We start from the raw sequence: 12,816 nt of genomic DNA, 5'->3' as shown, positions 1-12,816 counted from the left end.
TGGTGGACTAGCATATAGCAGATGCTATAGTTATGGAGGCCTCTCCTCATAGCCGAATCCCGAGGCAATCGCCTGCTCTGTCTACAGACCAAGAGGTGAGTAAAACAGACACCATGCCATCCATTTGAGTTTCTAAAAAGAACAAAAATAAAATCTAACATTTTTAAACAAAAGCAGAAAATGTCATGAAGGAGGGCATGTAAGGAAGAGGAGATGAGGATCAAAACAGAAATCCAACAGGTAATGAAAACTGTCACATCTTCACACATAACATACAAAGAAAGCTGAGGGCATATAAATACACAGGTAAATAATGAACTCAGACACAGGCGATAGTCTTTTAAACAATGGTCTTTTCATGATATCTCATGATTCTGGTTCTAAATATGGCTGACAAGATATGCACTATTCTCACACTGAATTACATTTTTAGTGGGTGTCTTCTGTAAATCATGGTAATAATTACCTTTTCATCCGTTGATTTCTATAATCCAGCATTTGCACAACATCCCAGCAGATGGCAGTGTGTGCATAGTATTAGCTGCAGGGGCATTACATTTTAATTGGTCTCGATTCACAAAGGAGTGAAAGGAAATGAAAGTGGATGAGGTGGTGTTAAAGAAGGAAAACATGCAAATAGAAATCAGTAAGCACAGAGGTGAAATACTTTATCTGGGAAAAAGCAGTGAAAAACAGGAGAGAAGAAATGGAATTTAATTGTATTAAGGTCAAGGCTATGGCATTGGAACTAAATAAAACATAAAAAAATTGTAGATACTAGACTGGTTTGTGTGAGGATTGTCAGGAAGAGGAATCAGTGGAGCATGTAATTCTAAATTAAGGGAAATACATGGCACAGAGATATAATCATCTGAAGGCATTGGGGTGCAGAAACTCACGTTAAAAACAGCCCTGAGTATGACTGTTCAGTTAAATAAATATACAGGCGTTTAATATACTGTTACACTTTCTAAAGGAAACAGGATTAATAAGCAGTATTTAAGAAAGACTTTATTTATTTATTTAATGTTCCCCATAATATCAACGCTCCACACTCCATCCCAGGAGGTGGCGATATCTGCGCCAATGGCGGGTTTTCCAACCGCCATAAAACGACAAAGAAGAAGAAGAAGAAGAATAGCTGCAGGAGCTGGAAGCTTTTTCTTTTGGGTTATTGCGTATTGTGTTATCATAATAGTAGATAGAATATAACATAAAATAACGTAATTCTGTTAGTAAATTACGAGTATTTCAATTAAAGCCAGTTAAAACCAGAACCAGTGTTTTCTTAGCGATAGTTCAGGCTGCAGCGTGATGGCGAACCGTAACCTACAGCAGGTGAATAATCCGAGCAGCGCTAAAGCTGCATCTCCGCAGCCGCATAACGTGAACTCTCCAGCGGATCCCAGCGAGGTCACCGACGCTCCCCCGCCTCCGGACCCGAGTTCTGCCGACACCGAGCCTCACGAGATGACCGTGAACCTGAAGAACTTTCGGAGACCCGGGGAGAAAACATTCACCCAGCGGTGCAGACTCTTTGTCGGTAATCTCCCATCGGATATGACGGAGGATGATTTCAAGAAGATGTTTTCCAAATATGGCGAAGCAAAGGAGGTTTTCATCAACCGAGACCGAGGATTCGGCTTCATTCGGCTGGTGAGACACTTAACGTTAAACGTACTGTATCCAGCACAGCAAAGTCTTATGTAGTTACATAAATAGTTGCATGTACAGATTATTTTGGGTTGGGGTTTTCTAGGCAAGTGGTGTTATAATTTTATAATTATTAAGCTGATATATATATATATATACACTAGTTCGAGTCCGTTTCATTCCCTTCTATAAATCCCGTGTTGGCCGATTTAACCAGGCGTCAAAGATCGTTCAGTAACTGATTATTTTCAGGGACCCTGCGATAAAAAAAAATATATATATATTTATATATATATTCAATTCAAGTTTATTTGTATAGCGCTTTTTACAATACAAATCGTTACAAAGCAACTTTACAGAAAATTATGTTTCTACAATATTTAGTAGTAGCTAGTAGTTTGTGCACGTTTGACAGGATTTTAGAAAAATAACAATAATAATAATAATACAAGACGTAGTCAGCTAGATGATGAACTATCAATATTATTAATTAATAGTAATTATGTGATGCAGTCACACATGTAGCAATAATTATTTAGTTCTGTTTGTTGATTCAAGGTTAGCATCATCTGGGGTCATCTGAGGGTCAGCATCATCTCTTCTCAGGTGTTCTGGATCCAGACTGGAGCTTGTGTAAATCCTAGTTACCACCGGATGAAGATCCCAGCAGAAACAGAGAAACAAACAGAGACATCATTAGCATAGCTGCTGATCCAACAAAGTAAAATTAGTTTAACCCAAGCTAAAGAATAAAAATGCAGATGCAACTACAGTCACAATTTAAGAGATACATTATTCGAATGCTTGGCGAAAGAGATGCGTTTTTAATCTAGATTTAAACAGAGAGAGTGTGTCTGAACCCCGAACATTATCAGGAAGGCTATTCCAGAGTTTGGGAGCCAAATGTGAGAAAGCTCTACCTCCTTTAGTGGACTTTGCTATCCTAGGAACTACCAAAAGTCCAGCGTTTTGTGACCTTAGGGAGCGTGATGGGTTGTAGCGTGGTAGAAGGCTAGTTAGGTACGCAGGAGCTAAACCATTTAGGGCCTTATAGGTAAGTAATGATAATTTGTAACTGATACAGAACTTAATAGGTAGCCAGTGCAGAGACTGTAAAATTGGGGTAATATGATCATATTTTCTTGACCTGGTAAGGACTCTAGCTGCTGCATTTTGGACGACCTGTAGCTTGTTTATTGAAGAAGCAGGACAACCACCTAGAAGTGCATTACAATAGTCCAGTCTAGAGGTCATGAATGCATGAACTAGCTTTTCTGCATCAGAAACAGATAACATGTTTCGTAGCTTGGCAATGTTTCTAAGATGAAAGAATGCAGTTTTTGTAACATGGGAAATATGATTTTCAAAAGACAAATTGCTGTCTAATATAACACCCAGATTTCTGACTGTAGAGGAAGTAACAGTACATCCGTCTAGTTGCAGATTGTAATCTACAAGATTCTGTGTAGTGTTTTTGGTCCAATAATTAATGTCTCTGTCTTATCCGAATTTAAAAGAAGAAAATTATTTGTGATCCAATCTTTTACATTTTTAACACACTCTGTTAGCTTAGATAATTGGGAAGTTTCATCTGGTCTCGTTGAGATATATAGCTAAGTATCATCAGCATAACAGTGGAAGCTAATTCCGTATTTTCTAATAATATTACCAAGGGGCAACATGTATATTGAAAATAGAAGGGGAGCTAGGACGGATCCTTGTGGCACTCCATATTTTACTGATGATAAATGAGATGACACCCCATTTAAGTAAACAAAATGGTAGCGATCGGACAGGTAGGATCTAAACCATCTTAGAGCCTGCCCTTGAATACCTGTATAGTTTTGTAATCGATCTATGAGTATGTCATGATCTATGGTGTCGAACGCAGCACTAAGATCAAGTAAGACTAGAAATGAGATGCAGCCTTGATCTGACGCAAGGAGCAGGTCATTTGTAATTTTAACAAGTGCAGTTTCTGTGCTATGGTGGGGCCTAAAACCCGACTGAAATTCTTCATACAGATCATTTTTATGCAGGAAGGTGCTCAATTGAGCAGACACAACTTTTTCAAAAATTTTAGACATAAATGGAAGATTTGAAATAGGCCTATAATTTGCCAGTACACTAGGATCTAGTTTTGGTTTCTTAATAAGAGGCTTGATAACCGCCAGCTTGAATGGTTTTGGGACGTGACCTAAAGATAACGACGAGTTAATGATATTGAGAAGCGGTTCTTCGGCTACAGGTAACAGCTCTTTTAGTAATTTAGTGGGTACAGGATCTAATAAACATGTTGTTGGTTTAGATACAGTGATAAGTTTATTTAGCTCTTCCTGTCCTATATTTGTAAAGCACTGCAGTTTATCTTTGGGTGCGATGGATGAAACTGAAGTGTTAGACGCTGTAGAATCTACATTCGCTATTGTATTTCTAATGTTATCTGTTTTATCAGTGAAGAAGTTCATAAAGTCATTACTATTTAACGTTGGTGGAATATTTGAATCAGGTGGCGTCTGGTAATTTGTTAACTTAGCCACTGTGCTAAATAAAAACCTTGGATTGTTTTGGTTATTTTCAATGAGTTTGTGGATATGCTCTGCCCTAGCAGTTTTTAGAGCCTGTCTATAGCTGGACATACTGTTTTTCCATGCAATTCTAAAAACTTCCAAGTTAGTTTTTCTCCATTTGCGTTCAAGACTACGAGTTACTTTCTTGAGAGAGTGAGTATTACTGTTATACCATGGCACGGTACATTTTTCTCTAACCTTTTTTAAGGAACTTGCAGCTGCTGTGTATGTGATGAGATGGTAGTTTTCTCAAATTATGAAATGGTAAAATGCGAATGAAGTGAATCTCAGAGCAGCTGGAGATGATATTTGTGTATTCATATCATCATAGTGAGACAGCAGAAGCTGAAAACACCACAAGCGTCGTCCACTCTTGAATATGTCTGTACGTTAGTAAACAAAACAGTGTGCCACGCCATTCATTCATTAATTGCAGAAATTGCCTTATGTGTCAGTCAAAGTCACCTTTATTTATATAGCGCTTTAAACAAAATACATTGCGTCAAAGCAACTGAACAACATTCATTAGGAAAACAGTGTGTCAATAATGCAAAATGATAGTTAAAGGCAGTTCATCATTGGATTCAGTGATGTCATCTCTGTTCAGTTAAATAGTGTCTGTGCATTTATTTGCAATCAAGTCAACGATATCACTGTAGATGAAGTGTCCCCAACTAAGCAAGCCAGAGGCGACAACGGCAAGGAACCGAAACTCCATCGGTGACAGAATGGAGAAAAAAACCTTAGGAGAAACCAGGCTCAGTTGGGGGCCAGTTCTCCTCTGACCAGACGAAACCAGTAGTTCAATTCCAGACTGCAGCAAAGTCAGATTGTGCAGAAGAATCATCTGTTTCCTGTGGTCTTGTCCTGGTGTGACATTGAATGCTTCAGCAGATTTATAGTATTCCTATAGCATTTCACCTGAAGTGATCTCTGCATTAAGGACATCGATTCAACCCTCTACGTACACTTAGTGTAACTGACTGTGTTGTGTGAATACTTGCCAAAACGTGTGTTTTGACACGATTTTGTGTGAATTTGACTTTTTATGTGTAATAAGATAATTCTGTATTTGCGTGCTGTTTGAGAGGCAGATTTATGTGTGAGCTTTGGGTGGGATCCATATTTGCGCAAATTAGAATTTGTTTTGACTGAAATGCACTTTATTTATTGGATTCTTGCCATGATGACTATAAAAGACGTTTGCCTGACTGTGCTCACCTGTGTTGGTGAATGAGTTGATTGCAGCAATTAAGCATTCGTTATCATTTATTGAGCAAATTATCACCATTTTCATTATTCAGGAAACAAGAACACTTGCAGAGATTGCTAAGGCTGAGTTGGACGGCACGATGCTGGGGAACAGACCCATCCGCATTCGTTTTGCCACACATGGGGCCGCGCTCACAGTCCGAAACCTCTCTCCCGTGGTGTCCAATGAGCTGCTGGAGCAGGCCTTCTCCCAGTTCGGCCCAGTGGAGCGGGCAGTTGTGGTGGTTGATGACCGAGGTCGACCCACAGGAAAGGGGATTGTGGAGTTTGCCAATAAGCCTGCTGCCCGGAAAGCCTTGGACCGCTGCGCAGATGGAGCCCTTCTGCTTACAATGTAATAACTTTTCATTTTCACAGTATGATCAATGTATATTATCGATCGATCTTTCTGTATCTTCATTTATTACACGGCTCTGTGGGAATACTTGATCCTGATCAGTCGTGACATTCCGAGGTGTGTTATTCCCCGATAACAACCGGTAAAAGCTGATAACACCGGCTCGTCCGGGTAACTCAAGTTGGGACTGTACTCTTGTTTTTTTCTTTTTGAAAAAAAGTTTTTTTTTCTCGGTGGAAGCTTTGCGTTTGTTTAGCTAATAAAATATTCAATCCCGATTCTATATTATGTGTACAATTATTTAATTGTCATCCTGGTATCGCGGACTCACTCTCGTTTTAAACAAACGCAGCTGCTGCCATTTTGCGACCATTATTTTATACACTGTAATGGATAATAAATTACCGTATTTTTCGGACTATAAGTCGCACCTGAGTAAAAGTCGCATCAGTCCAAAAATACGTCATGATGAGGGAAAAAAACATAAGTCGCACTGGACTCTAAGTCGCATTTATTTAGAACCAAGAACCAAGAGAAAACATTACCGTCTACAGCCGCGAGAGGGTGGTAGCAGTATAGAGCGCCCTCTGGCGGCTGGAGACGGTAATGTTTTCTCTTAGTTAATTTCTCTTGGTTCATGTCAAATTAATTTTGATAAATAAGTCACACCTGACTATAAGTCGCAGGACCAGCCAAACTATGAAAAAAAGTGCGACTTATAGTCCGGAAAATACAGTACCTAACAAACTGGTAAGATTTTAAAACATTTTAATCTTAAATCAATCTCTTTTATCATCATTTATTTATGTGGTTAAATGTTGTCTAATAAGTGTTAAATTCACTGTGTGTCCATCTAGTTTGAACTCGCCTCTTGCTCACGACAGCTGTGTTCACAGAAGCTTTGCGTCCAAACATTTCAACTCAAATCAAATTCTGTGTCTAATAATTGACGTGTGTGGCAAGTAGCCATGTAATAAGTGGGTTAATGTACATCCAGTCGGTTGTTATCATAGATTAATCCCCTTCAGAGTGATACAAGACCCCTGATCACACGGTCAGCAGTTATTCTGTGATAACAAACTGCTGCATGTACATTATCCCTTACATATCAAATATGTCCAATAAGAGAATATTTTAATTTGACATGGTTGGTCTTTATGCCTCGTCTAATTTTTTTTTTTCACATGGATCTGTTTTGTTTTTGTCCCTCAGGTCTCCTCGTCCAGTCATTATTGAGCCAACAGAACAGTTTGATGATGAAGATGGGCTACCAGAAAAGCTGTTGCAAAAATCAGCACAGTATCATAAGTAATTCATAAGACATTTAGAATAATTGTATTTTTAATGTTTACAGTATAACTAAGGAGAAAAAAAAAATAATGCCTCAGTGGAGTTTTTAAATTAACCATAAATTAATCACAACAATCTGCAATCCAGGGAAAGGGAGCAGCAGCCACGCTTTGCTCAGCCGGGAACCTTTGAGTTTGAGTACTCCTCGCGCTGGAAGGCTTTGGATGAGATGGAGAAACAGCAGAGGGAACAAGTGGAACACAACATACAAGAGGCAAAGGAGAAACTGGAGGCCGAAATGGAGGCTGCCAAACATGAGCATCAACTCATGATGATGAGACAAGGTAGCTTTCTGAAAGAAAATGAAGTTGTTGTGCTTGAGAAAACAGCTATGGATTGTTTCTATTATATTGATACTGTGATGGAAACAACAGACTGGAGTAGAGGTTGACCGATATATCGATTTACCGATATTTTCTCAGATATTTAAGCATTTTACCATAATCGGATATCGGTTTTGTAATATCAGATTCACCGATAAAGATCGCCATCTTGTGGGTGTTTTGAGAATTGTACACAGGATCGCCATTGCAGTGTGTCTGAAGGGAGACGAAACAACAACAACAGCGTGCAGTTACTTGATTTGATTGTATTTAGTAAACTTAATTTAACGTGACAGCCAGTTATACACAAATTTGATGCATAAATGCCTGATAGATAGTTTATGTAGCTTGGCTCTTAGAAATAGAGACTAACTCAAGGAGTCATGTTACATAATCCATCAAGTCCTGTCCCAATAAAGACGTAACTTTTCCTGAATTAATATGCCGCCATGTCTATGCTTATCGTTAGTCTTGTGAAGTCAGAGTCACGCATATAATCCGTCAAGATCCTCTCCCAATAGAGACGTAGCTTTGCATGAGTTAAATCAGTGCTTCTCATTTTCAGTCCTCGCTCCCCCCAGCTCTGCATATTTTGCACGTCTCTTTTTTTTTTTAACACACCTGATTCAGATAACCAGAAGAATATCCTGTGATGTCCACTTCACAGGGCACTTATGTTTGAATAGAACAAAAGTCTGAAGCATTACGTGAAACGTACAAAATGTACAGAGCAGGGTGGCGCGAGGACTGGAATTGAGAACTGCTGAGTTAAATAATACAGCCATGAATGAGTGCATGTTGGGAAAAGAAAGCGGTGAATTTAGTTCTCTCTCTGTTGTCTGTGCTCCTCATTAGTCGTGTGAAGCCGCTTTCATTTCGCTGTTCACTCAGCGGGTTGATGTGGTTGATGGTCAGGAAATGCTCCAGCACAGCCATCGCATGTAACTTTTAACATGATTCACTTGTTTAAAACACCCTAAATTTTATTGCGATTTACTATATAACCATTATTTTGCTAATAAACATCTAAATAAATACAACTCTGGTACAATACAATTATAGAAATTTATTATTTATTATTCGCGCAAGCGATCACAGTTTGAGTATAGTTCTGTGTAACTGCACTGATAAACCGCACTGTCAGCAGGCATTTTATAATATAAAAGGACAAGATATTATTAATAATTTTGATATAACATTCCAGTTAAGAAATGCAATGAATTACGATGTTTTGTTTGTTATATTCCAATATTCCAGAGAATATTATTCAGTGAATTAAAATTATCCAGTGAATTATTCTTGACTCTGTAGCTATTAAACAGCTTATAAACCTAATAAAACGGTAGTTTAAAATTAAATTGATATGACTCTTGTCCTTTATTTTCTCCATTTGAAAACATTAGACATTCTACTTTTTTTTTTTTTTTGCTTATTGGTAATATTAGTGTTGCTGCCGTTGATGCTTTTTATAAATAAAATGTTTTTTTTATTTTTGTAATATAAAGATTAAATTTAACATGAAATACTAATTTTCAACACTTAAAAAAGAAGCATGTCTGAAAAAAGGAAAAACCAAAGCAAAGTTCTTTCTACACTCATTTACTTTATAACAGTTGATATATACCGTTTTTTCATATCGGTTATAGGGCAAAAACATGCAAATAATTGGTATCGGTAATAAAAAATATATATATATATATCGATCACTAGACAGGAGTACATATTAGGCTGGGCAATACAGTTAAAAAAATGTATCAAGATATAATGTTTCCTATCGTTCGATATCAATAATTATTGAAAATGTTTTATAAACTTTCTTAAGCAGAGCAGTAGAAAAAAAGTTTACATTTAACCACTGTCTTTTTAATTCAGCCAATTTATTAAGACAAAGAACATTAATCTATTTTAGTCTTAACAGACAAAATAAAAATAAAAAACTCAAACAAATATTTCCTTTATATGCAGATTAAGAAAGTGTTAATGAAACAATTGGCCTGTCTCTGTCCTGCAGAGTTTAGCTCCAACCCTCAAAAAAAAAACAAAAAAAAAAACGAACTTCTCTGTAGCTTTAGTAATCCTGAAGAGCTTGATTAGCTTGTTCGGGTGTGTTTGATTAGGGTTAGAGCTGAACTCTGCAGGATAGCGGCGCTCCAGGACCAACGTCGCCTATCCCTGATCTAAACTAATATTTATAAATCAACTATGATTTAGTAAATTGAATAAACAAAATGAACAAAACAGCATTTTGTATGTATGCATATATTAATACAAACAGCCAAAGCGCAGGTCACACAATTGCATTAAAAACATATGTGATGCAGTGAATAGGAATAAAACCCCAAATTCTCCAGACACGTTTTCTAAAGTTTAACCTCTTTTAACTTTACATGGCTTTCTGTTCGGGCTGTGAAATTAATCGCATTCGACTGTCATGCACATCTCATCAGTAAAGCCGGTCCCATGATTAGTAGTACAGGTGCTGATCATATAATTAGAATATCATCAAAAAGTTGATTTATTTCACTAATTCCATTCAAAAAGTGAAACTTGTATATTATATTCATTCATTACACACATACTGATATATTTCAAATGTTTATTTTAATTTTGATGATTATAACTGACAACTAAGGATTATCCCTTTCAGTATCCCAGAAAATTAAAATATTACTTAAGACCAATACAAAGTAAGGATTTTTAGAAATCTTGGCCAACTAAAAAGCATGAACATGAAAAGTAAGAGCATGTACAGCACTCAATACCTAGTTGTGGCTTCTTTCCCCTGAATGACTGCAGCAATGCGGCGTGGCATGGAGTCGATCAGTCTGTGGCACTGCTCAGGTGTTATGAGAGCCCAGGTTACTCTGATAGTGGCCTTCAGCTCTTCTGCATTCTTGGGTCTGGCATATCGCATCTTCCTCTTCACAATACCCCGCATATTTTCTGTGGGGTTAAGGTCATGCGAGTTTGCTGGCCAATTAAGAACAGGGATACAATGGTCCTTAAACCATGTACTGGTAGCTTCAGCACTGTGTGCGGGTTGGGAAATGAAATCTGCATCTCCATAAAGTTGGTCAGCAGCAGGAAGCATGAAGTGCTCTAAAACTTCCTGGTATACGGCTGTGTTGACCTTTGACCTCAGAAAACACAGTGGACCAACACCAGCAGATGACATGGCACCCCAAACCATCACTGACTGTGGAAACTTTACACTGGACCTCAAGCAACGTGGATTGTGTGCCTCTCCTCTCTCCCTCCAGACTCTGGGACCCTGATATCCAAAGGAAATGCTAAATTTACTTTTATCAGAGAACATAACTTTGGACCACTCAGCAGCAGTCCAGTCCTTTCTGAAGTGAGATGCTTCTGAAGCTGTCTGTTGTTCAAGAGTGGCTTGACACAAGGAGTGCGACAGCTGAAACCCATGTCTTGCATACGTCTGTGTGTAGTGGTTCTTGAAGCACTGACTCCAGCTGCAGTCCACTCTTTGTGAATCTCCCCCACATTTTTGAACGGGTTTTGTTTCACAATCCTCTCCAGGGTGCGGTTATCCCTATTGCTTGTACACTTGTTTCTACCACATCTTTTCCTTCCCTTCGCTTCTCTATTAATGTGCTTGGACACAGAGCTCTGTGAACAGCCAGCCTCTTTTGCAATGACCTTTTGTGTCTTGCCCTCCTTGTGCAAGGTGTCAATGGTCGTCTTTTGGATAACTGTCAAGTCAGCAGTCTTCCCCATGATTGTGTAGCCTACAGAACTAGACTGAGAGACCATTTAAAGGCCTTTGCAGGTGTTTTTAGTTAATTAACTGATTAGAGTGTGGCACCAGGTGTCTTCAATATTTAACCTTTTCACAATATTCTAATTTTCTGAGATATTGAATTTGGGATTTTACTTAGTTGACAGTTATAATTATCAAAATTAAAAGAAATAACCATTTGAAATATATCAGTCTGTGTGTAATGAATTAATATAATATACAAGTTTCACTTTTTGAATGGAATTAGTGAATTATATGACCAGCACCTATAAATCTCAATCACTTGCTCTAGCTAGGCGATATTGCGTTCGAAATCAGATGCGATTCATTTGCGATTATGAATGCGATATTGCCTAATTGTCAGTGAACTATGACTCTGTGTAGCGAATGTAGCTCAATCTGAAAGCAGGTGATCATGGGACCAGCTTTACTGTAGAGATGCGCATGACAGTCGGATGCGATTAATTGCACAGACCTACTTTCTGTTCATCTCTTGTGAGATGCGAGTGCAATAGTCATAGTTATGTGTCTCAAAAAGGCTCATCACGACACAAAACATCTCCTAGAACTCACACTTTGCATTCAGTTAACAGATCCATATGAATCATGCACGTTTACAAAGTCAAACGATAGCTTTATGTGCTTTACAGATGAACTTGAAGTCTTTATTTATTCAAGATGTTCAATAATAGATTATTTTTGACTTGGTAATACAAGTTCATGAACCAATTCGTGAACAGATGATTCTTTTGAGTCAATCTTTTAAAATAATCAATTATTTTGTTGAACGAAACAAGTGTGGAAACCAATGGTTCACAAACTGGATAGATCTGAGGTGCAGGGCTCGTAAAATCGCCTGCCCGACATCCCGGGGCTATTGTGTTTTCCAGTAGGACTCCAAAATATATCCCCGCCCTGCCCGATGGGCTATCTTGAATAGTGATGTTAAATTCCTAACTTGTTGATTCGCGTTGTTCTCTCGCTTGAAGGGGTGAAACAGATCGTAGTTGATCGTTTGAACTTGTTTCTAAATCTTGCTGATTCAAGCATTTTAAACAATTTGCGCGCGTTCGGAGCTTGCGCGCACTTATTCAAAGCACGCGCTGAGAGCAGCATTTCAGACAATGCGCGTACACAGAATTAATTAATCTTTCGTGCATCATAAATTTTGAATGAACACACACACAATTATCTCAAAATAGTAGTCTCTGCAAGTATTCGCTGTACCGGATAAATCTCTCTCTCTCTCTGTGAAAGGGGGCATGTTTTTTAAGATACGCAATGGAGTAGATCAACAGGGAGCAAGGGCAAAACACTCATATGATTTCCGTCATTTAAAAAAAAAATATTGGCCACCGGGAAAAGCCAGTCCGCCCCTGTCTATCATCACCGCAACTCGTGCGCCACTTATAAGGCTCCTTATAATTTAAATACGCTCTACACCGTTTTTGCATTCAAATGCAAATTTTTATTTTAAATTCGACTAATATTCCTGTTTTTGATTTCCAGTATCCTCGCTGGCACTCATTTCAGCATATGTTTGTTTGTTGT

General features: G+C 38.2%; 1 protein-coding gene across 4 annotated transcripts in view; it reads left to right on the top strand.

Annotated features, from left to right (window-relative positions):
• The first annotated feature begins 1,101 nt into the window (after positions 1-1,101).
• Positions 1,102-12,816, top strand: part of pspc1 (paraspeckle component 1) — a 31,760-nt gene continuing 20,045 nt past the window's right edge. For 2 of the 4 annotated variants that reach the window (XM_059551769.1, XM_059551768.1), the window contains exons 1-4: positions 1,102-1,656; positions 5,528-5,829; positions 7,045-7,140; positions 7,270-7,466. In XM_059551769.1, coding sequence (XP_059407752.1) covers positions 1,315-1,656; positions 5,528-5,829; positions 7,045-7,140; positions 7,270-7,466 — 937 coding nt within the window. In that variant the 5' untranslated portion in view covers positions 1,102-1,314. The remainder of the gene's footprint in view (positions 1,657-5,527; positions 5,830-7,044; positions 7,141-7,269; positions 7,467-12,816) is intronic. The other 2 variants (XM_059551767.1, XM_059551766.1) reach the window with 1 other exon arrangement.

Source organism: Carassius carassius, chromosome 6, assembly GCF_963082965.1.
Source record: "Carassius carassius chromosome 6, fCarCar2.1, whole genome shotgun sequence".
Classification (NCBI taxonomy): domain Eukaryota; kingdom Metazoa; phylum Chordata; class Actinopteri; order Cypriniformes; family Cyprinidae; genus Carassius; species Carassius carassius.
The sequence above is the reverse complement of the archived record's forward strand: the minus strand, read 5'-3'. Positions and strand labels throughout refer to the sequence as shown.